The 26,117-nt window shown below is 34.7% G+C and overlaps 1 protein-coding gene across 3 annotated transcripts in view; it reads right to left on the bottom strand.

Annotated features, from left to right (window-relative positions):
* Positions 1-26,117, bottom strand: part of AP3B1 (adaptor related protein complex 3 subunit beta 1) — a 262,894-nt gene that overhangs the window by 99,276 nt on the left and 137,501 nt on the right. For all 3 annotated transcript variants that reach the window (XM_043592664.1, XM_043592657.1, XM_043592673.1), the window contains exons 15-17: positions 16,166-16,342; positions 5,161-5,347; positions 4,075-4,205 (exon numbers count right to left, since the gene is read on the bottom strand). In XM_043592664.1, coding sequence (XP_043448599.1) covers positions 4,075-4,205; positions 5,161-5,347; positions 16,166-16,342 — 495 coding nt within the window. The remainder of the gene's footprint in view (positions 1-4,074; positions 4,206-5,160; positions 5,348-16,165; positions 16,343-26,117) is intronic.

Here is a 26,117-nt window from a genome sequence, read left to right on the forward strand (position 1 = left end):
TAATGCACTGAATTAAGTAAAATAAATTATTTTCATAATTGTGACTTTGATTTATCAAGAAAAAATTAAATCCTATTTCATATATTCTGTTATAGTGCAGACAAATCTCTATTTTTTAAGAAGTCAAAAATGGTTACAACTCATTTATTTATCAAAAATTTTTTTTTCTTTTTAATTTTTTTTAAGGTTTATTTATTTTTGAGAGAGACGGAGTGCCAATGGGGGAGGGGCAGAGAAAGAGGAGTCACAGAATCCAAAGCAGGCTCCAGGCTCCGAGTTGTCAACACAGAGCCTGACATGGGGCTCAAACCTACAAACCATGAGATCATGACCTGAGTTGAAGTCGGATGTTTAACCGACTGAGCCACCCAGGCTCTTATCAAAATTTCAATTGAGTTCCTATTATGTGCCAGCTGGCTAGAGCATATATTTTGCTGTAAAGGAATTTATAGCATGACAGAGGTTTAAGAATGGTTCTCAACACTGGATGCATGTAAGAGTCAACTGGAATATTTTGTAAAATACTAACATACACAAAAAATATACTAATTCTGAAAAAGCTAATGCCTGGGATTTACCTCCTAAGATTCTGATTTAAATGGTCTGCAGCAAGTCTCACATAGGTTTGTTTTTAAAGATTTCCATATGATTATAATATGCAGCCAGGGTTGTAAACCACTGATCTAGAGGACTTTAGGGCTTAAGGTATGTTGCTCAAAAAGATAAGCTTCAATAACCTGGAAAATTACTATATGGACAATAATAGAAAAATGAGTAAAAATTACTTGAATATATTTGAATATGATACATAAGGTCAGCAGTACTGCTTTCTTTTCATATATATTTAAAATGCTGTCTTCCAAATATGAATAAAGATGCTGTTCTATAAACAAAGTTCTATATTTAATAAACAATTCAGTTCATATTTTTTCTTAAATCCTTAAAACAAACGTATTTTTTCTGAAGCCTGGTAAAAAATGGCCGGATCAATTTCTATTTAATCTAGATGGCTTTCAGGGTAAGACCAAATTAACAAATAAGGAAAATTAGGGTTCTATGCTCAAAAAGGCAAATTATCTTGACATGGCCATGAACTCTTTATTCATGGAGTTTTAGGTTTTAAACAATAAAAATATTTTAACTTTTTTATAGTCTTTTATGACCATGATAATTAAATCATTCTAAGCATCAGAAATAATGGAGAAAGAGAAGAGGAAGAGAATAATGAAGGACTAATTAGAAAAATCCTAGGAGGGATAAAATATCAAAAGTAGATGTGTTTACAAAGTAAAATACCTTTGATATGAAAAAGATGGTCTGTCCCTAAGGGGGTGAGATTTTCTAGAACTGAGCAAAAAAATTTGAAAGGATCTTCAAAACTTATTGGTATCATAATATAAATATACGTTATATCCAATATCCTGGAAACGGTAGGGTGCAATTCTAAGTCATTTCTGGTGTCAATATAACTAGTTTCCCTGTCAGATTACCTAAACCTAGGCATTTTTCTTAACTAAGGTTATATTTCATAATAATGAAATGTGATCCTATAAGATCACGGTATTGTAAAACTAGGATAACACAGTGTACTATGTGCATGAAATGCATTGATGTGACTTTGGAGGAGGGGTGGTAGAGTGAGAGGTAAGAAAGACTATAAGGAACACTACTTTCTGCACTGTTGCAGCTGCACTGGATAATAAAACTAGGTATATTAATTTTATACTTAATTGTATCTCTTACAGTATAATTTTAAGCCAACATGTCCAGAGACCAGTAGATTAAAAGTTTTCTGCATGGTATCAATGGATAGTGACAGTTTTCTTCAACTAGGTTCCATCACTTTTAATTATTCTCCACAATAAGTTATGAGTTATTAATTTCTAATATGCAATCAGCAAAAAGGAAAAGAAATCAACTTGTCTCTGTTGAACTGGGCAGATGAAATGAACATGAGAAGACAGGTTAAGTACCGTCCCTATAAGGTAGTTAAAACTTAGAAGAGCACAAGACAATGGAAAAAGCCAGCCAAACAACCAATCCATCAGCCAACATAAGGATACCACTGAAACCAAATTAAACTGTGTAGCATTGCTATCAATTTCTGGGAAGATAAACTATTTTTATTTTCATTTTTTTTGGTGGAGTGGGGTAGCAAGGAGGAAGGACAGGATGGAAATGCAGAGGAGGATAAAAGGATGGTTGTACATGTGCCAAAGCATTATGTACCCAATAATGGAAAAGGACAGAACCATAAAAACAATGAGCAGCCATAATACGAAATTAGCAGAGATTAAATCTATGGAAATAATCATAACAAAGAACATGTCTTTGTGTACTAACATCTGACACGAAGTTGCACAAGTAAGCCAATCTTTGAAGAGTATTTAAGAGCATACAGATCTGAGTGAAAATCAACAAACTTAATTTCAAGGAGGAATGGACACACAATTAGTTTTAGTAAGTTTTACCTTTTTTTAAATCACCTCTAAACATTTGTCACGACATAAAAATGACAGTGCCAAGTACTAGTACTAAGAATAGCACAGATTTGCAAACAAGCTCAAGCTTTCTCTCTTCACATTACATAATAAAATGTAGGCAGTAACAACATGAACGGTGGACTCTGATCTGTGTTGGAATCCCAGTTCCATCACTTACTACCTATATAAGCTTGGGCAATTTACTTAGGTTCTCTGCACCCTAGTTTCCTCAACTGGAAAATAGGAACAACGATAACCATCATTTACAATCATTATGAGGTTTAAACAAGATAATGTGTGTAAAACATTATCAAAGTGCCAGGGTTTGCTAAATTGAGTCATTATTAGTTATTATCACTTCTGGCCGTGCTTCAAAGCCAGGATAAGTCTGAGTAGTTAAGAGAAACGTATTTTTCAAAAGGACCAAATTACACGGCTATACCTATTACAGAAATTATTCTATTTAAAGCAATAAAAGGGCACCTGGGTGGCTCAGTGGGTTAAGTGTCCAACTCTTGATTTTGGCTCGGCTCACGATCTCACCGTTGTGACACTGAGCCCCACTTTGGGTTCTGCACTGAAAGTGTGGAGCCTGCTTGGGATTCTCTCTCTCCCTCTCTCTTTGCCCCTCCCCTGCCTGCATGCTCTCTGTCTCTCTCAAAATAAATAAATAAATAAACTTAAAAAAAATAAAGTAACAAATATTTCCATCCATCATAAGTGGAAAATTTAATAGGCAGGAAGGTTAATGTACTTTCTCATAGGAATCAGTGGTAAAGAACTCTGGTTATCTGAATCTTAGTTTAATACATCTTTCCTACCAGAAAAGCACCCAGAATGTAATACCTAATTGTTCTTTTTTATTAATCCTACTTAAAAAAATATTGGATATATTTCACATGATCAATTTCTAAAGACATCAGAAGACCTCCTTATTTTTCTTGTTGATGTAAGAAAAGGATAACATTAGAAAGAACATTAACTCTTTCATTTTAGTAGCCAGAATTTTTTAAAGATCTAGGGAAAGAGTATTCATGTGAGAGCTTTTTTTTTTTTTTAATGTGAAAGCAACGTAATATTCTTATTAGTTATGACCTTATCTAAGGACATCGTTTGTACACAATGCAACCTGTTTATATTTAGGCTGCACTTAAAACAGGTTCACCAGAAAATCCAGAAGAACACTTTGTATGGTTTTTCTGGGAGAGAACAGCAAAAATTATTTAGAAAAATATTGACAGGAAGCTTATGAATCTCTAAACAAAGTAGAAAAAGCTCAATCCAATGACACTAAATACCTTAGAAATTGAATCTACACAGCTACAAATGCAATACCAAAAATGTGGGTGGCACTGATGCAGAGAATTCAATTCTCTATTTCCTTGAAGAAAAGGAACAGTACATGTACAATGACATAGGAATACTACAATATTCAGTTCCCAAAACAGCGAGATATATCTAATACATTACATTTAGATATACCAGAACAATTTTCAATTTTCAACCCCTTAAAAAAGCTTTTATATAAAACAATAGTTATTCTAGAATCTCCCACTGCTTGACAAAATTAATTTCAGAAAGGTCAACTTACCAACTCTATTACTTCTACATTTCGAACTGATGGGTCCGGCGCCACCTCTGGCCAATTAGATAATTCCAGGTACCCGGTAGCTTTAGTGTTGAGAGTATGAGATAAAGTGCCAAGCTGGAAATGATCCCTATCTATTAAAATAGAGGAAAATATAAAATAAACAATATGAGCTGTATATAACAGAGAACAATCCCAATCAGAGCTCAAGGTAATTGGCATATTACCTCAAATGTCAAGGAATAAATATAAACTAGGAAGCTCTTCATAGGTCAAAAAACTGATTTCAGTCCATAGATTACAATAATCTCCCCCATAATGGTCAATAAAAAAGCTAATCAGTCAGTGTGTTTAGAGGTGTTGCTCTGAAATGTAGCTTCTCTAAAAATTACTTTACTGTGAATATTAAGAATGACAGCACAGTTAAACAATCCATATACATGTCTTAGCACAAACACATTCAGAATTTTAATAGTTTTTCTACAATACTGAACTGCTTTTTATCACCGACAATTAAATAAGAAACAATATGAAAACCAAGGTATACAATCATTTGATTCTAACTCTAATGGCTACTTGTTAAATTGATAAAATTACTCCTTTTTAAAAAGCTGGAAAAAATAAGTCAACTTCCATCTTGAAAAACAAATTTAAATATAAAGGGATATTTTTAAGAAATAATTCTTCCTAGAAAAGTTATGTTAGTGTACATAGAGTATTTAATTAGTAAAAACTCACTATTAAGGTATATTATATTCCTTATTAAAGAAGGCTATTTAAAATAGGAATGAAGTCAATGTCAATAAGAAGAACACAGCTTTAATCTATTGTTCAGCTGAACTGCTTAGTAAGAATAAAGATAAACTCAGAAGACTGAAATTACTTAGGTAAATAAGGTCTATAAAAAAACGTTAATATGAAGGTTGCTCTGGAGAAGAGATGAGTAGAAAGCATAGTGTTCTTATATATTTATGTATATTAATCACTTATATTTTCTAAGAGCTAAATTTTAAATGTATTAGAAATGGGACATATTGTCATAATTTTTTAGGTAATGTGTATTTTGCCATTATATTCTGATAATAATACCTTTAAAAGGAGATTCAAGCAGTGGTGCAGGTTTTTGTGCTAGGAATATTTTTTTGGCATATTTACTTAAAGCTCCACTCTTCTCATTCGGAACAATAAGCTGCCTAATAAATCTTGTACGGTCTCTGATGTCGTAGTTTTGATCATACTTGCCGAGATTTAATATGTACTGGGTAAGCAATTTTGTCTGTTGGAAAAAAAACAGAACAAGATGAGAATACAGTTATTTATGATTATTGATAACTCTGGATAAACATATTTAAAGAGGTAATAAAAATGAATGGTTATGTCAAACAAATGTTGTTCCGTAGGGAATATGCATTTCTAACGCTGCAAATGGAATTTTGAAGCCAAAGCACATGTCCTCTTCAGTATTGGGGAGGTGAATGCTGAGTACTGAGAAGCAGCCATGTGCTAGATTATTAAACTGCTGAAGTGGAAAGAAAGGCATCATTAAAAAAATAATCATATATGGCAAACCCGCTGAAGGGTCTACGTGAGAATAATGAATGTGGAAATACAACTAAAAACATGGCACTCAAAACTTAATCGGAAAAATATGCAGGACATCAAAACATCAGAGAGTATTAGGGGGCTGGCAAACTGCTTCTCCTGAGGTGTGTTTTATGAAGAGATACTGTCCCTGGCATAAGCAGTGTCTGCACTCTGACTGCACTCAGTTACTTTACCCTGAATTATGACCCATTAAAGCAGACACATGAATCACTGAACTGGATTACTGCAAATTATTTGCAGTGCATTTAGCTGTTACTTTTTCATAAAAGCAAGCTGCTGATGCCCTCTAAAAACTAGGATAAAAGACTCCTTCCATTTCTTTCCCATGCTGCTTATAGCCTCTAGTAATATTGGTCATTTATTTATTTATGTAAGGCAGCAACTTATTACAGTAGCTTTTACACTGTAATAAGATTTCCTAAGTCAATTTTTGAATGTACTACATTAACATGTATTGAGATAATTTTAATAGTAATTAAACCAAATTTGAAATGTTATCAAAATAGGTTTGAATTTTAAACTCCAGTTACTTTATTGAAAAAGCATAGTTTTAATTTAGGTTACACAAATACAATTGTAACTATAAATTAAACAGGATTCATAATATATGGAAAAAATAAACATCGACATTAGAACATTTTATAGACATTAATAAAGGATAAAAAATGAAATCAATCAAGTCAGGCACAGCTAAAGACAATTCAAGAACAAAAAGTCAAAGTATAGAAGTGGTGTGGTAAACTCTTTTACAATAATAATTGGTTAAGATAATTGATTTGAATAGAAAGCAACCTTCTTGCAGTAACAATGTATTTAAAGGAGCATTAACCTAGTTTCAAAAAAGTAGAACTATAAAAAATACAAGTGAAAAATGTTAATAGAGTTATTAGGAATTTGGTTACCAATAATTGCTATTCACTAATTAGTAGACCATGGTGGTTCAACTGCAAATGAGAAAAATTCATTTTTAAAGAAAATTAGCAAAATATTCACCAAATGAGGAATACAGCTCAAAAAAAGTGTGGTATCCTGGACTGTGTTATTAACTTTCTGAGATAGCCTGGCAAATATACTAACCCTTAGTTATCTCAAATGCACAGTGAGAATTTACAACTAGGTTAACTCTCAAGTCCTTCTGAGTGGTGAGATTTAGAATATGCCACTAAAATAAAGAAAAAAATTAGTCTGTTCATTGCAATGATTTTCAAAATTTTAATTTCAGCATAGTTAACACAGTGTTGTATTAGTTTCAGATGTGCAATCTAGTGATTAATTTTTGTGAGCTATTGGAGTGACACATTTCTGATCCCCAAAATTAATTTTTAGAAAATTAAACTACCTCAATATATTAATAGACACTAATGAAAGGGAATTTTTAGGAATTAAAATTTTGTAATTTTTAAAGTATCCATTTATTGACTACAAAACTTGTTTTATTACACTGGTGGCCTTACAAAATAGTTCTATTAAAAATCCATTTTCGGGGCATCTGGGCGGCTCAGTCGGTTAGGCATTCCACGTGGGCTCAGGTCATGATCTCGCAGCTCATGAGTTTAAGCCCCACGTCGGGCTCCGTGCTGACAGCTCAGAGCCTGGAGCCTGCTTCGGATTCTGTGTCTCCCTCTCTCTCTGCCCCTCCCCAGCTCACACTCTGCCCCCCATTCTCTCTCTCTCTTCCTCCCTCTCAAACATAAACATTAAAACATACTTTAAAAAATCCATTTTCAAAACTAAAATTCTTTTTTTCAAAACTAAAATTTTCTAAAAGATAAAAACCTATCTATATATAATGATGCATCAAAAACATAAGTAATTATTCACTATATGTTCATACACTTTAATCAGTTTCTAAGGTGTATCTACCTCTAATAATAAGTCATTGACATTTCTCTGAAGAACATATTTTTATATGGCTTTATTTTGAGCTTTTTAAAAAAAGTAAGATTGTCTAATAAATCTTTTTCAAAATTGAATTTTATGATCAATAATTACAAAACTGTTGATTTTTTCAACATACTCTTCTCTATAGACCATATTTGTAATGAAGAAAAAACCCTCTTTACATTAGACAATCTGGTAAGATTAAAGAAAATCCTGTTGAAAGAAGGATATTCTCACCACGCTTTCTTTTTCATGTTGAAATCTGTAAATATGTTAAGCCCTGATATGTAACTTTTACCCCTCCATTCAATGAAACTTTTTTTTGATAATTATTTTTATGAGACAAAACTTTTAAATAATTCTCAGGGTGCCTGGGTGGCTCAGTTGATTGAGCGTCCAATTCTTGATTTTGCCTCAGGGTCAAGATCCCATGGTATTATGATCGAGCCCCACGTTAGGTTCTGTGCAGACAGCATGGAGCCTGCTTAGGATTCTCTCTCTCCCTCTCTCTGCCCCTCTCCTGTTCACAAACACCCCCCCCAAAATAAATAAACATTAAAAATAAAAGATTCTTTCTTCCCTTCTGCTCCTATCCCCAATCAAGCTTTCTCTCTCTAAACTTAGAAAAAAAAAAACAACTTTTTAAGTAATTCTCTTTATACTTTTTAACATATTTCACCAAATTTAGATAATGCAAAATCAACAGCATTTACAGCATTTTTGACAGAATAAACTTCCAAATGCTTTATTTTGATTCCATTTATGGCAAAATGGAACAAACATACAAAAGCTTTGAGTGAAAAAAATCAACCTAGTAACGAAATTAATCAATTTTCTATTTGAAAACTGGCATTGTTTAGGTCCTTTTTCTGCTAATGGAGCCAAGGCATTAAGAGTTACTACTTCCTTCTTCATATGTAAAAAGAGAACTTGGAATAAAAAATGAAGAAAATTAATTTTTAAACAGTTATCTAAATGAGATCTTGTATCAAGAAAGCTATGTAAACATCTTTTGTACCTGTATGTATTTGTCATCTGGAGACACAATCTTCTTTTTTTTTTTTTTTTTTTAATGTTTATTTATTTTTGAGAAAGAGACAGAGCATGAGCAGGGGAGGGGAGAGAGAGAGAGAGGGAGACACAGAATCTGAAGCAGGCTCCAGGCTTTGAGCTGTCAGCACAGAGCCCGACGCGGGGCTCAAACTCACCAACTGTGAGAACATGACCCGAGCCCGAAGTCAGTCGCTAACTTACTGAGCCATCCAGGGGTCCCTGGAGACACAATCTTCTTAAAATAACTCTTAACTTCTTTTTAAAAATTAAAAATGTATTGAAATCCAAGTTAGTTAACATATAGTGTAATAATGATTTCAGGAGTTGAATTTAGTGATTTGTCACTTACATATAACACCCAGAGCTCATCCCTACAACTCAACTTTTTAAATAGATGCTGATCTTTTTTCAGTACATTTTATCTTCTGGTCGTTGTGTGGTCGGTGACATCACTACAACTCTCATAGTGGCTGGTAAACACTGATAAACATTTTGTGCACAGTGAGAAAGTCAGTACTTCATTCTTCATTAAGTCTACACTTCCATCTTTAAGAAATGATTGCTGCTGGGTTTATAACAAGATAAAGAAAGAACTTCCCAATAATAAAATACATAGGCTTTAGATTTACGCTGCACAATAAATGACAGAAGTAGCGAAGTGAGAGTGTTCTGCCCACTCTCTAACGATCTATGGCAGGACCGTCTCTTGCACATATTTCATCTACAACCCACCTCAAACTTCCCATGTTTTCCTCAGACTCTCTCCACTGACAACTGACAGCTTCGTGCTTTGCACAGGCCATGGCACAACCATACAAGTTGCCAGTGTGGCCAGCAGATGAAACACTCGCACGTATCTTACCACCAGTGAAAAACTGAATAATTTAGCTCCTTGCCCTGTCAGGGCACACTGCATTTTACCAGCACACATTCTGCATGCCGCTCTAAAAAAGAAAAATTAAGCTACATCTCAAAAAGGTTGGAAAAACAAGGTCTTTCTGATTTAAATGTCTCACATAAGAAAATGAAATCTCTCAACGGGAACCCTCTTGCACTGTTGGTGGGAATGCAAACTGGTGCAGCTGCTCTGGAAAACAGTGTGGAGGTTCCTCAGAAAATTAAAAATAGACCTACCCTATGACCCAGCAATAGCACTGCTAGGAATTTACCCAAGGGATACAGGAGTACTGATGCATAGGGGCACCTGTACCCCAATGTTTATAGCAGCACTTTCAACAATAGCCAAATTATGGAAAGAGCCTAAATGTCCATCAACTGATGAATGGATAAAGAAATTTTGGTTTATATACACAATGGAATACTACGTGGCAATGAGAAAGAATGAAATATGGCCTTTTGTAGCAACGTGGATGGAACTGGAGAGTGTGATGCTAAGTGAAATAAGCCATACAGAGAAAGACAGATACCATATGGTTTCACTCTTATGTGGGTCCTGAGAAACTTAACAGAAACCCATGGGGGAGGGGAAGGAAAAAAAAAAAGAGGTTAGAGTGGGAGAGAGCCAAAGCATAAGAGACTCTTAAAAACTGAGAACAAACTGAGGGTTGATGGGGGGTGGGAGGGAGGGGAGGGTGGGTGATGGGTATTGAGGAGGGCACCTTTTGGGATGAGCACTGGGTGTTGTATGGAAACCAACTTGACAATAAATTTCATATATTGAAAAAAAATTATGATCACAAAAAAAAAATAAAGAAAATGAAATCTCTCTTCATTGCACTTGTGTGTTACATGTCATTAGACAAAACCACAGCAGAGGTGAAAAGTACAATGTGGAGGTCTACGAACTTAGTCTGACCTAGTTTAACACAACTACTGATAAAAATGAAACATGTGAGACAAATCCCAAACTAAATGAGACACAGAGGCAAGAGACATAAATGAGATCTGTTCTGGCCAACAGTTACAAAGAAAGTAAACAATGGTCAAGTAAATAATCATGGGTATTTAATACAATCAAAGACTCAATCCAAAACCAGACGGGACATTAAACAGTACTTTTAAAGAGGTTTTACTCATAAAATTATAAAAGAAAAAGAGAATAATACAGTGTACCCTTAATAAAAATATATTAATATCTTATACACAGCTATTTGTTAAATTTTGATTTCAGATTATTTTTTCTACTTAGATTTAAGGGACTATGAGCAGTAATAACTAACAGATAATGCTACCCAGACACTATACCTATTATATTCCTTTCAGAATGCCTCTCAGTCACTGTAATATAGGAAAAATGAATTTTAGGGAATGCTGTATAAAAGTTTTTTAATCCATTATTTAAAAAAAAACTCAAAATATGGGCTTCATATTTCTACCTAAGCACTCTGACAAGTAATAAACAGATAAATATTTGCACAAACAATAGCTTTCTTCAAATATTTAGTAAGTCAGCACAAAATAGTAAAAAAGGTATCTTAAAATATACTACTAAAATCAGCTGAGATATATTTTTAATTTAAGGAAAATAAAAAAGTACACAGAATTCAGCATTTAGCATAGTGAAGATTAATATTGGTTCCACACAGCTGTTATTCTGAAAAAGAAGGATACTGGTAATTGGTTTGGTAAATGAAAGAAAGCAACACAAAATTCTTACCCTAAACCAGAGGGAAATCTAAGCAGTACCAGTGTTCCATGTCATCAATTTCATCACTTCATGACTAACCAGGATTCTTTATGTGACTTGGATGAAATTTCATAAATTTAACAGTATTCATATTTTTGTCAACTTGAAAAGTATTCTGTAAGCTCTTTCTTTACAAGCTGTATTTACTCGAGTTTCTTAAAGCCAAAAAAAAAATATATCCAAGAAAGGGTAGAGGTGTCACAACACAGAGCCTGAGACGCTTTTGCTAAGTCATGTTAAAGAAGCTGGGGGCAGAGGTAGATTTCACCTAAGACCTGAATCACGGGACAAAAGAGAATTTGCTTTTAACTTCAGGAAGGATGCCCAAGATGTAACTGTGATTTATAAAACTTCTTACTAAGAACCAAGAAGTCTAAAAAGTAATACAAAGGAAAGGCAAATATTAAGGATACTCAATGAATCACTCTTCTAACAGCAGCAAAGCAGAAACCTGTCTCACAGAAAATCAGAGTTAATTAAAATGCATGAAGTATATCTACACATGTCAGTATTTTAAAAACATGGTATTAGGTGAAAAAAGTAGGTTACAAAGTATACAAAAAAATACAGTATCTACCTATGCAAAATTGCAAAACCCACACAACAGTAACATAGTGTGTGAGCATATACTCATATACTAAAAATGTAAAAACACACATGACTGAACACACTACCATTATGACAGCAGCTACTTGCCACATTCCTTTAAAAAAGAATAAAAATTATGGCCAAAACATTGAGTTAGTCTTAGTGGTATATATGTATTTATACTATTTTACACTTCCCTATAGGTTTGGGTTATTTCATAATTAAAACGAAAACATGATGGGCACCTGGGTGGCTCAGTCCGTTAAGTGTCCGACTTTGGCTCAGGTCATGATCTCACAAGTCTGTGAGTTCGATCCCTATGTCGGGCTCTGTGCTGACAGCTCAGAGCCTGGAGTCTGCTTTGGATTCTGTGCATCCCCTCTCTCTACCCCTCCCCCTCTCATGCTCTGTCTCGCTCTGTCTCTCAAAAATAAATAAATGTTAAAAAAAAAAAATTAGGGGCACCTGGGTGGTTCAGTCAGTTGAGTGTCCGAGTTTGGCTCGGGTCATGATCTTGCTCGTGGGTTCGAGCCCCATGTCAGGCTGACGGCTCAGAGCCTGGAACCTGCTTCGGATTCTATGTCTCCCTCCTTCTCTGTGCCTCCCCTGCTCACGTTCCCTCTCTCTCTCTCAAAATAGATAAACATTAAAAAAATGTTTTTAATTTAAAAAAAGAAAACAGCTAAGTGAAACACTAAGCTATAATACTTACCACTACATTTAAAAGATTATAGGAAGTTTAAAAAAATGCACCCTTTATTCATTAATTTTTAGTTGCTATTAATCCCTTTAATAAACTCAGTTTTCTGTCTCAGACCTCAGTAGACTATTGCAAAGAAGTCATGCTCAGTCTTTACACTATGTCCTAAGAGTTGTAGAGCTTCAGCAACTTCAACTGCCCCTTGCCCCCTCTCCCATTCTTTCTCTTTTAATTAAATTAAATTAAATTAAGAAATTATAATAATACAAAGGATAAAACTAAGTCTTGGATAGGTTATATAATTTGTCCAAAATTATGTACCTAATAAGTGGCAAAACAGGATATGAAGCCAGACAATGTAATATTGGAGCCTATACTCTCAATCACTAACTGCCCTTCAGTAACTGACATCAAATAGTTCTATGGTAGTCATCACACACAGTTAATCTGCTTTCCAAATACAAACTTCCATCTGAAATAACTCAGAGTTAGAAAACTAAAGAAGCTTACTGAAGAAATCCACATACGGAGTTATAATTATAATGTAACAGTTAAAAAAAAACTATATGGGGGCGCCTGGGTGGCGCAGTCGGTTAAGCGTCCGACTTCAGCCAGGTCACGATCTCGCGGTCCGTGAGTTCGAGCCCCGCGTCAGGCTTTGGGCTGATGGCTCAGAGCCTGGAGCCTGTTTCCGATTCTGTGTCTCCCTCTCTCTCTGCCCCTCCCCTGTTCATGCTCTGTCTCTGTCTCTCTCCCAAAAAAAAATAAATAAATGTTGAAAAAAAATTAAAAAAAAAAACTATATGAACCAGCTTTATATATCTATACCTAAAAAGAAAAATATTAAAATGTTAAAGAGGAATATATAATACTAATGATAAACAAGATATTGATTTTTTTGATACTGTATTTTTCAGTTCTAAAAAACTTCCATTTGAGTCTTTTGTATAATTATATTTCTCTGAGAATTCTTATCTTTTTATTCATGGTGGGTATATTTTCCTTTATATTGCTGACCTCACTTATAAAAAGCTGCTACAAAATGTTTGCTTGCAAATTCCAACATCTGGATCATCTCAGGGTTAGCTTCTGTTGTTTTTTCCAATTTTCTTGAAAAGTGATCACACTTTCCTGTTTGTGTGTGTGTGTGTGTGTGTGTGTGTGTGTGTGTGTGATAAAACATATAATAATTACCGTCCTAACCACTTTTAACTGTGCAATTCATGCAGAATATTGTACCACCAATACCACCATCCATCTCCCAAAATTTTTATATCTTTGTAAATTGAAACCCCATACCCTTTAAATAATAGCTCCTCATTCTGATTCCTCATATATGAGTGGAATAATTTTGGATTGTATCTTGGAAATTACGAATGTTATATAATAGAGGCCGTGGACATTGTTACACTCTTTGAGTGAGTACTGATTTTTGTTTATTTTAGCAGTTAACCTGGTCGAATTCAAAGTGAAAACTTTGTCTCTTTGCTGCAGCTCAAATTTCAGTTTAGTTCCTTTATACTCAGCTGTGCTGCTCTGAATGCACCTTGAGCATGTGTGGTTCAGGGGTCAACCAAAATTATTCACAGATCCTGAGGCTCCCCCACTATGGCTCTCTCCTTTCTATTATTCTTCCTTTACTTTCCAACATCTATAGTTTCCCTGAACTATGTTCTCTACTTCCTCAGGCCAGAAGGACCTTGGGTTTTCTTTTGGAGTTTTAGCACCTGTGTGTAGTGCCAACTGTGCCCCATCCTCTTGGATAAAAGCCCTAAAAGTGGTGACATTCCCTCGGTGCCACTCTCTTCTTCCAAGTGTTAATTTCCCTCCAGGATCTTACTGCTTTTCTTCACTCTTCTGAGACTTTGGGCATTTATTTTTTGTATTTTTTCCAGAGTTGTTCTCTGTGGAGGGTCAGTCCAGCAGGAGCTAACTCGACATACTGAAAGCAGACTGTTGACTTATTTGTAAATGAGTTTTCACACCAGGTAAAAATATTTTGAGGTATTAAAGAAGTTCATTACTCAATTATTCTTCAAGCCAACAAATGAACACAACATGCTCAATCTTATAAAAATTAACTTCGACATTTCCTATAACTAAATAATTCAATAACAATTCTGGGATGCTCATTAAGTTATTCCACAGGGAATTCAGATCGACAAATAAATGTCAGGACTTCATGGCAAACCAGTCCCTGGGCACTGCCACAGTTCAGTCTTAAAGATGGCTAAAATAAATTAAATACAGAACATAAATTTTTTACAGCTAGCCCAAAGAAATCATTTTAGTCTCTCTCTTTTATTCAACAGGTATGAACCACACAATTTAAACATGCTGTCAAGCGGATGGTGCTAAAAAGTGCCCTTTAATGCTTATTTTACCAATTCTCTCAACCCCCTTTTCTTAATGAGAGACTGAAGAGCACAACCCTAGAGACACTGTCATTCACCTATTTTTACATTTAATCATTTAAAAACAATGAGTTATACAAAAATATATGCGAAAATTTGGTATATTTTCAGGGTGCCTCAGTGGCTCAGTCAGTTAAGCGCCCAACTCTTGATTTCAGCTCAGGACATGATCCCAGGGTCGTGGAATTGAGCCCCACATCACAATCTACCCTGAGCTTGGAGCCTGTTTAAGATTCTCTCTATCTACCTCTGCCCCCCTCCCTTGCTCACACTCTGTATCTAAAATAATAAATGAATGAATGAATGAATGAAAGAATGAAAAATTTGGTGCATTTTCTAAACATTAATATGCCTTCACGAGTTGGTGGTGAAGTCTATTTGTGTTTATCAGAAATATTATTCTTAAATATAAAATAGAACAGTTCAGAAGTTGAGCTCCAAAACTTCATTTAACAATACAGCTCAAGAAAAAAACATCTGGTACAAGCTATGTTGTCTTCAAATTCAAAAGCTATGGAATATATTCTGTAATTCCTGAACAAATAGTACCACTTTCCATTGTTTCTTTATAGCTACAAAGAGGACCAAAAACAGAACCTTTATTTAGCTTTATAAGACATAACTACTTTTGGTCTTGATTAACATACTGATTTTGTACTAATTTTTTAATAACCTAGAAGCTAGATACATTTAGAGTAGCCAATTCCAGGTGTTATAATGACTTTTACAATACTACATGTATTTAGAGAACACAGGGAGTTCTCAGGCTAAGATGGCGTTTTTATCAATAAACAAGAAACTTGCAGCAAAGCTGTTTCATGACTCTCACCGCCCTTCTCATTCTATATGGCAAATCACTCCTTGTAAGTCCTTAGTCAAGAATCTTATCCTTCACAAAACGTTCTCTTATCTCTTACCTCCTTCCACTTCTGACTTGCAATAACTTTCTCCTCTGGAGTTCCACCATATCTTAACACCTCTATTACAGCACTTACCACACCTATTTCATTGTTTAGCTGTTTTTCTCGCCTTTTCCCTTGACTAGAATGTCATCTCTCTGCACCACTACCTTCTAACATAGAACCTTACAGAAACAGACACCTAGTAATTGTGGAATGGAGACACTAATGCATGAATAGACCTTGGGTGCTTCATCAAATTAAAGAAGAAAGTATCACTTAGGTAGACTAAGGTTTAGACTCTTACCTGTTTAGAGTTGGTTAAATACAATTTTGCTCCCAAATTTAAAATCTGCAATTTTACTAGATCATCTTCACTAGTGAAGCCTTTAGCCATCTTCCTCAAAACATCAGGGGCAATTTTAGGAACTCGTTCACAATTTTCTCCAATTAGCCAAAGAATACTTGCTCTAGCCACAGGAACCTAATATTAAAAGCAGATTATATAGTTACAAATAAGATAATCATACGCTCCTTAATGTTAACATAGAAAAGGTTTTAAATATTATAAAGGTTTTGCATCCATTCATGTAATGAATATCTAGGAAGTGCCCTTTCAGTTATGGATTTTCTTCAGTTATCAAAAAATAAACACCCAGGAAAATATCATTAAAGGTGCTTTTAGAGATAATGCCTTAGAAAAGATTAACGGAGAAAAAAAAAAAATGATTGGTCTAGAGTCTTGATTCCGTCAGCGATGTGCAAGTTCTTGGGCCAAAGTTGGCTAGCCATGCCCATTTGTTTATGTATTATTGGTGTAGCTTTTGCACTACAATAGCAGAGGTAAGCACAATTGACCTCTGAACAATACAGGTTTGCACTGGGGAGGGTCCACTTATATGCAGATTTTTATTTCAATAAACACAGTATAGTGCTGTAAATGTATTTTCTTTTCATTATGATCTTCATAATAACATTTTTTCTCTAGCTTATTTTATTGTAAGAATTCAGTGTATAATACATGTAACAAAAAAAAATGTGTTAATCAACTATTTATGTTATCGGTAAGGTTTTCGGTCAATAGTGGGCAATTAGCTGTTAAATTCCGGAGGAGTCAAAAGTTAAATCTGGATTTTTGACTGTAGGAGGGAGGGGTCGGCACCCCTAACCCCTGCATTGCTCGGGTGTCAACTGTTGTCACAACAAAGACCATAAAGCTGAAAATATTAACTATCTAGCAACTTACAGAAAAGGTTTGCTGACCTCTGCTCTAGGGCACTTACTAATAAATAATAAACCTCAAGGCCCATAAAAATCATCTTGAGTTCTTATTAAAACTACAGGGATTTGGTATGAGGTCCAAAATAACAGTTTTGTTGTGGGGCTCAGGAATCCACATTTTATGAGGCATCATAGATGATTTCTGAGATAGGTGGTCTGCAAACCATGTTTTGAGAATCCAATGGTTAACGGAGAAAAAGGAATACATTCAATAAAGACTATGATTCTAAATCAAAGCTGTTCTTGTCCTCTAAGTATCTGCACCCACAACCCTGGGAATATATAAAATTGACGAGATCATCAAGGTCTGCTTATAAAATCATGAATCCTGGTCTATTAGGGAGAAGATAAATTTGTCCAATGTTGCACTTTGGCATTGTATTTTTTTTAATAAAGTACATTTCAATATAATTTGTTTCTTAAAAAAACTGTTTTAGTACAAATTGGAAACCTTCCATCAGTACCATTAAGACCAACATTTTAGAGTATGCAAATTAGTTTTATTACTATTTGTTTATATGTATCCTCCCTTACTCTAAAAGAGATTTGAAGGGGTATGTAAATTAGTTTCTGTGAACATTTTCACCTAGTACAGAAAATTTGTTTATAATAAATGAAAGAGCCAATGACTATCATTAAGAGGTAGCATCACAAGGAGAGATAATACTCTTTCTATGAAATCCTTTCCAATTCCTCAAATGAAGTCCTAATATTTTCACTATAGTTTCATAGCTGTACAGGGCACAACCATTAAAGAAGAAAGTGAGAATACAGCCCTTTGCACAACTTAAATTTTATCACAATATCCACCATCTCAAATTCTCCCAAAACATCCATTTTATGAAATAGTATAAAATTATTAAAACACTCCTAAGTTGGGAATTTCACCAGAAGGGAAATAAGGTCATCCAAAAGCTTTAAAATCAAAGTATATATTTTCAAATACTATGACAATAATAGCATTATCTTGAAATTAATATTAGAATAAGTTTAGTAAAAAAGATGAAATCACAATACTCATGTAAGAAGTTTAAGTACCAAGAATAAATAATAAGTATAAAAGAAATGCTATTACAAATCTATTCATGAAGTATGACAAAAGTGATATCCTTACTGTACACTGATTTCTGGAAAGAAAGAGGCTATTTCTAATGTTCCAAAGGTTACACTGCATTAAGACCTTACTCCCAATCTATTATTTTAAATTGGGCTAAAGAACAGTAATTGAGTGGTACATTCAATTTTCTGGTATGAAGCAATTCAAGTTGCCTGCTTTGATGACAGGTACCTCTAAATAAGAATATATGTGCAAATTCAGATTTCGGTTATGCTAGATTTACTTTTCTTAAATATTTTATTATACATTGCTGGTATAAAAATTAGAATTCTAGGACATATTCCAACCTACTACCCCACTTTAAGTAATTTTCTTCTGGTAACGCATTTACAATTGTTTTTTGCATTAAAAAGACAATCCCAAAAGTTTTAAGAGATTCTGTATATTCCTATTCATTAATATACTAAGATTAAAATAATATTTAAACGCTGTAAACATTAATAATGCGCAATTTAAAACACAACTCTTTGGAAAAAAATGAAAATCAATACATTCTAATGCTCACAATGAAAATCTCAAGATGGTGGTGTTAGAGGGCAGGGTAATAGAGGTTCGAGAATTAAGGTAATAAAATTTCCAAGGAAACATAAAACACTTTGAAAACTTTTCCACAACAAGAAATAATATCAATATAAATGTATTTATTCCAAATTTTTGGTGATGGCAATTTTTTTTAAAAGCTTAGGAAATCAACAAACACACTGTTTTTGTGCATTTGGCTGGAATCAGAATCATAAGATTTTCAGATTCCAGTCATATCTTTCTCTTCCAGTTATGTTCCTGAACTCTCATTCGTACATCACCGATACTATGATTCATGTATGTATCATAGTATCAACGGTCTTTCAAAGATTTAAAGCAACCAAAAAAAGAGCAAGATAGAAAATTAGTCTCTTTTTGTTCTCCATGGTCTTCTCAACCACAGAATAAACAGGACACTGAACTAAAACCAAACTGATAATACACTCACACAAATGCTCTGATTATTAACATCTGCTTTTTCAATACTTCAAAGACAAGCTGGATTGTAAATGACTTTGATTCTTTATTCTGAATGCCCTGAACAAGTGCTTAAGTGCACTTTTTAAACCTTCTACGAGAAGGCAGTTTCCACTGCCATTTTAACCCAGTAACTTAGCTGCAAAAACAAATAATGATTCCTAGCTGACCACAGCAGTTACAGAAAGGCATCTAGAATGATTTTACAGATCACTTTGTAAGCAGTTCAATTTAAAAGCTATTGTGTTTCGACTCTAGCCACTGCACAATGCAACAGTGTAAAATAAATCCTGCAAAAACATCAATTTTATGTATCTAAATTTGTCAAAGGCAAAATCAGTAGATATCTAAACAAACTGCAGACAAATAGCAAATGAGATCCAATAATCTGTATCAAGACTCAGTAGGCATTAATACTTTAGTATGAATTAAGTTGGGGCAGCAGGGCAAGTGTAGTTACTTTGTGACATGGCAGGCATTCAGTGAGGCACCAGGGCACTGAGTACATAAAGTACTATTTCAAAATTACTCAGTAGTCTTCACAAAATAACATCTTTTAATTATTCTTTTATGATATTAACTCATCTGTCCCATTAAACACTATGTGTAACCCTGGTTCAACAATCTTCATGTAGCATGCATTTTATTCTGGAAGGACTTTGCTCCAAAAGCAGTATTTAATACACACAAAGGATATTCCAAAGAATAAAATATTCACAATCAGAATATATAAGTTGACTGCACTACAGATCTATATCTTATTCAATTTGAATTTAAAAGTAGAATTAATTTAAATTTTAGTGTTCATGTGTTTAGCTATGTCACTTAATAAATAGCAAATGGGATCTAAGTCTTGAATACAACAAAACCCAAGTTTCTTTTTTAAAAAAATTATATAGCCAACATCTACTGAGTTCTCACCACGTGTCTGCACTATTTTTAAGACTTTACCTGTTTCCTGGCACAAAAACAGACACTCAGATCAATGGAACAGAACAGAGAACCCAGAAATGGACCCACAAATGTATGGCCAACTAATCTTTGACAAAATAGGAAAGAATATCCAATGGAATAAAGACAGCCTCTTCAGCAAGTGGTGCTGGGAAAACTGGACAGTGACACACAGAAGAATGAACCTGGGCCACTCTCTTACACCATACACAAAAATAAACTCAAAATGGATGAAAGACCTAAATGTAACACAGGAAGCCATCAAAATCCTTGAGGAGAAAGCAGGCAAAAACCTCTTTGATCTTGGCCGCAGCAACTTCTTACTCAACACATCTCCGGAGGCAAGGGAAACAAAAGTAAAAATGAACTATTGGGACCTCATCAAAATAAAAAGCTTCTGCACAGTGAAGGAAACAATCAGCAAAACTAAAAGGCAACCAACAGAATGGGAGAATATTTGCAAACTAACTATCAGATACAGAGTTAGAACCCAAAATCTGTAAAGAACTTATCGAACTCAACACCCAACGAACAAATGATCCAGTGAAGAAATGGGCAAAAGACATGAATAGACACTTCTCCAAAGAAGACATCCAGATGGCCAACTGACACATGAAAAAATGCTCAACACCATTCATCATCAGGGAAATACAAATCAAAACCACAATGAGATATACCACCTTACACCTGTCAGAATGGCTAACATTAACAATTCAGGCAACAACAGATGTTGGTGAGGATGCGGAAAAAGAGGATCTCTTTCGCACTGTTGGTAGCAATGCAAGCTGATGCAGCCACTCTGGAAAACACTATGGAGGTTCCTCAAAAAACTAAAAATAGAACTCCCCTACGACCCAGCAATTGCACTACTAGGCATGTATCCAAGGGATACAGGTGTGCTGTTTCGAAGGGACACATACACCCCCATGTTTATAGCAGCGCTATCAACCATAGCCAAAGTATGGAAAGAGCCCAAATGTCCATCGATGGATAAATGGACAAAGAAGATGTGGTGTATATATATATAATGGAGTATTACTCAGCAATCAAAAAGAATGAAATCTTGCCATTTGCAACTACACAGATGGAACTGGAGGGTATTATGCTAAGCGAAATTAGAGGTAGACAAATATCATATGACTTCACTTATATGAGGACTTTAAGACACAGAGCAGATGAACATAAGGGAAGGGAAGCAAAAATAATATAAAAACAGGGAGGGGGACAAAACATAAGAGACAAATATGGAGAACAAACAGAGGGTTACTGGAGGGGTTGTGGGAGGGGGGATGGGCTAAATGGCTAAGGGGCATTAAAGAATCTACTCCTGAAATCATTGTTGCGCTATATGATAACTAATTTGGATGTAAATTAAAAAATAAAATTAAATACATACATACATACCTACATAAATACAAGACTTTACCTGTTTTCTCAGTCTGTTATCATAAAGACCTTAGAAAGCAAGATGTACCATTATTCCCACTTGATATACGAGGAAACAGGGCACAAAGGAGTTAAGAAACTCGCCCAACATCTTACAGTTCGTCAGTGGTAGAACTAAGACCAGAAGTCCAAATAAAACCTGGAATCCACGGTTCACCATAGCCATTGGGCAGAGACAAAACAAGTGTACTATACCAGGAAAAATACCAGCCAGCAAAACAAGAAGACTGGTTCCGGTCCTAGACTGATCATGTATATCATGGAGACAGATAACTTCACATCAGTGGGCCTCATTTACTCATTCATCAAACGAAGTATTCCCCCTTTGGCCATGTCTTTTGGCCACAGTGTACAATGGCTCCCTTATAGGCTAGATGTAGGTTTGTCATATGTGGCCTTTATTATGTTGAGGTATGTTCCTTCTACAACCAGTATGTCAAAGGTTTTTACCAGCTTTTTATCTTTCACCTTATTGCTGTGATATATTATATTTTATTTTGTTTATTTTGGGGTTTATTTTGTTCTTTTTCTAGTTCTTTGAGATGTAAAGTTAGGTTGTTTTTTGAGATCTGCTTTCTTTCTTTTTTCTTTTTTTTTAGGTTTTAACCACTTTTGGAAGTTTTATCTTCTTTTTTTTTCCTTTATTCTTTTTAATTTTATTTTTTAAAATTTACATCCAAATTAGTTAGCATATAGTGCAACAATGATTTCAGGAGTAGATTCCTTAGTGCCCCTTACCCATTTAGGCCATCCCCCTCCCATAAGCCCTCCCGTAACCCTCAGTTTGTTCTCCATAGTTATGTCTCTTCTGTTTTGTCCCCCTCCCTGTTTTTATATTATTTTTGTTTCCCTTCCCTTATGTTCATCTGTTTTGTTTCAAAGTCCTCATATGAGTGAAGTCATATGATTTTTGTCTTTCTCTGACTAATTTCACTTAGCATAATACCCTCCAGTTCCATCCATGTAGTTGCAAATGGCAAGATTTCATTCTTTTTTGATTACCGAGTAATACTCCATTGTATATATATATACCACATCTTCTTTATCCATCCATCCATCGATGGACATTTGGGCTCCTTCCATACTTTGGCTCTTGTTGATAGTGCTGCTATAAACATGGGGTGCATGTGTCCCTTTGAAACAGCACATCTGTATCCCATGGATAAATGCCTAGTAGTGCAGTTGCTAGGTTGTAGGGTAGTTCTATTTTTAGTTTTTTGGGGGAACCTCCATACTGTTTTCCAGAGTGGCTGCACCAGCTTGCATTCCCAGAGATCTGATTTCTTAATATGTGTGTTCATTGGTATAATCTTTCCTCTACAATTGCTATAAAGTTTCAAACCACTTTTGCTGCATACCATAACATTTGATACATTGTATTTTCATTTTCACTTGTTTCTAGATAATTTTTTCCTTCTGATTTCCTCTTTGACTCAATGGTTGTTTCAAAGTGTGCTGTTTAGTTTCCATATATTTGTAGATCTTTTCACCTTCCTCTTATTTTTTATTTCTAGCTTCATACCACTGTGGCCAGAAAAGACAGCTGCTATGATTTTAAGCTTCTTATGCAAATATCAAAGCTACTCTCTTAACCCCTACACCTCTCATACACGATCTATGAGAAGTCCTGGCTTTGATAACTGGAATCAATATTAAGAGTAGATACAAAGACAAAGGCACTCTCTGGTGAGAAATGTGGTGGGAACTCAGATGCTAACACATTTCTGTGAGTCTTACTCTTAGCTTTAAAATAATTATATAACTGCCTTGCAAGCTTTACTAACACCTTGAGGGGAAAGAAAATTTCACCACCAGAGATATTAAAAATTGGTCCTGATTGGGGCGCCTGGGTGGCACAGTCGGTTAAGCGTCCGACTTCAGCCAGGTCACAATCTCGCGGTCCGTGAGTTCGAGCCCCGCGTCAGACTCTGGGCTGGTGGCTCAGAGCCTGGAGCCTGTTTCAGATTCTGGGTCTCCCTCTCTCTCTGCCCCTCCCCCGTTCATGCTCTGTCTCTCTCTGTCCCAAAAATAAATAAAAAACTTTGAAAAAAAAATTAAAAAAAAAATTGGTCCCGATAGGCTCCAAAACTTGCCTTGAACCACACAAATATGACCCCTCTTAAGAACATCAGAGTATGTATCACCCCAACTTCAAAGAAAAAAATAATACATTTCCCCCAAACTATAACTCTGTTAGTTACAGAACATTAGTTTTTAACTTTAACCAACAATGAAGGGACACAATGGAGAAGAGTTTGAAGAAAAACCAGACAGAAGCCATGGAGAATGTTTCAAAAGGAAAGAAGCAGTATATGAAGTCAAATGTTAACAAAAGATCATGAAAGACAAATGAACAGCAAATTATCCACTGGGTTTAATAAGAAAACAGTGAGTGACCCTGGCAAAGGCAGTATTAGTGGACTAGTGGGGAGGCAAAATCAGACTGTGACAGACTCAGGAGTGAGTTTTAGATCAGGAAATAAAATTCTTTTCAAGTAATTCTTCAAAAAAACCTTCAGTTTTAAAGGTAGAAGGGAATGAAATAAGACCTAATAATAATGACAGCAGACACTTATGTAGTACCTATGTGCCAGAAACATCCTTAAGAGCTTTACATATATTAACTAATATAATATTTATAAAATATGAGAGGTTGTCTTTTTTTTTTCCACTATCATTTCACAGATGGTTAAAGTATAGAAGTTTTAATGGAAAAACACAGAGATGGTAAGTGGTGGAGCCAAGATTAATATTTGGTTTTAATTCTTTAAGTACAATTTTATGATTTATAGAAAACTTGCAAGAAAAATAAACAGAGGTTTTGAGTACTCTTCACACAGATTCCCCAAATGTTATCAGCTTACTATATATTTGCTTTACTTTTCCATACATACACAGATATTTTGTTTTCTAAACTGATAACAAGTTGTAGACTTGCCCTTAAACACCAAAATACTTCGGTACAAACTTTGTAATAAAAGGAATGCTTTTACATTACTACAGTAAAATGATTTAAAAATTAGGAATTTAAACAGTGAACCAATACTCTTATCTAATCTACAGATCTTATTGAAATTTTTCCATTTTTCCCTACCAAGTCCCTTATAGCAAAAGAAAATGAAAAATATGTGTAGCATTAAGTTGTCGTATCCTTTTAATCTCTTTTAATGTGAAAAAGGTCCTGAATTTTTCTTTATATTTCATGATACTGGCATTTTTAATGAGTGCAAGCCAGTTATTTTGTAGTATACCTTCATCTGAGTTTGTCTCATGTTTCCTCTTGATTGTATCCAAGTTATTCATTTTTGGCAGAAATGCAAGACCCGAAGCTGAGTTCTATTCAGTAGGTCATATCAGAAGGTATTTGATCCCATTGCTGGCAATGTTAACTATGTTCATTTGGTTCATGGAGCACCTGTCAGGTTTCTCCATTGTGAAAGTCAAAAGTCATTAACTTATGCTTCATAATGAAGTATCTTATGAGGGTATACTTTGAGACTGTACAGATATCCTCTTACTACTCAAACTTTCACCCCCTAGTTTTTAGCATTGCTTGATGATTCCTACCTGAATCAATTATTGTTGTGATAGCTTGCAAATGGTGATATTCCAATTCCATCATGCCTTTCATATTTATTAGTTGTTTTGCATTGTAAGAAAGAGCTTCCCTTTCTCTCATTCATTCATTCATTCATTCATTCCAGTGTGGACTCAAGAGAGTCTTACCCTATTCAATAGGCCATAATTCTTTTACTGTAGTTTATTTTGTTGTTCAAATTGACCAGTGAGAACCCCTTCCAGCTGGCTCTTTGTCTTTTTGACATATCTCTATCACTCTGTGAGCATTTCCATGCTTTTTAAAGCCCAACAATATGTTCCAAGATCATCTTGCTCTTCCCTTGCCCTAGTTCTGAAACCAGTCATTTCTCTAAGCAGCCCTGCTTTCCTTTGAATGGTGAATGGAATTTAAAAACCAAGGTCTACCATAAAAAAGGAATGCAGTACTACATTCTAGAACATGCACAAACCTTGAAAATATGCTAAGTTAAAGAAGCTAGACACAAAAGGCCACTTGATATATGATTCCATTTATATGAAATATCTAGAATAAGCAAATCCATAGAGACAAAGTAGATTACTTTGTCAAGAGCTGGAGTAAAGGGAGAATCAGGAGTTTGAGCCATGGGATTCTTTTTTTATTATTATTTTTTATTTTTTAAAATTTACATCCAAATTAGTTAGCATATAGTGCAACAATGATTTCAGGAGTAGATTCCTTAATGCCCCTTGGCCATAATTTAGCCCATACCCCCTCCCACAACCCCTCCAGCAACTCTCAGTTTGTTCTCCATATTTAAGAGTCTCTTCTGTTTTGTCCCCCTCCCTGTTTTTATATTATTTTTGTTCCCCTTCCCTTATGTTCATCTGTTTTGTTTCAAAGTCCTCATATGAGTGAAGTCATATG

Source organism: Prionailurus bengalensis, chromosome A1 (assembly GCF_016509475.1).
Source record: "Prionailurus bengalensis isolate Pbe53 chromosome A1, Fcat_Pben_1.1_paternal_pri, whole genome shotgun sequence".
Classification (NCBI taxonomy): Eukaryota; Metazoa; Chordata; class Mammalia; order Carnivora; family Felidae; genus Prionailurus; species Prionailurus bengalensis.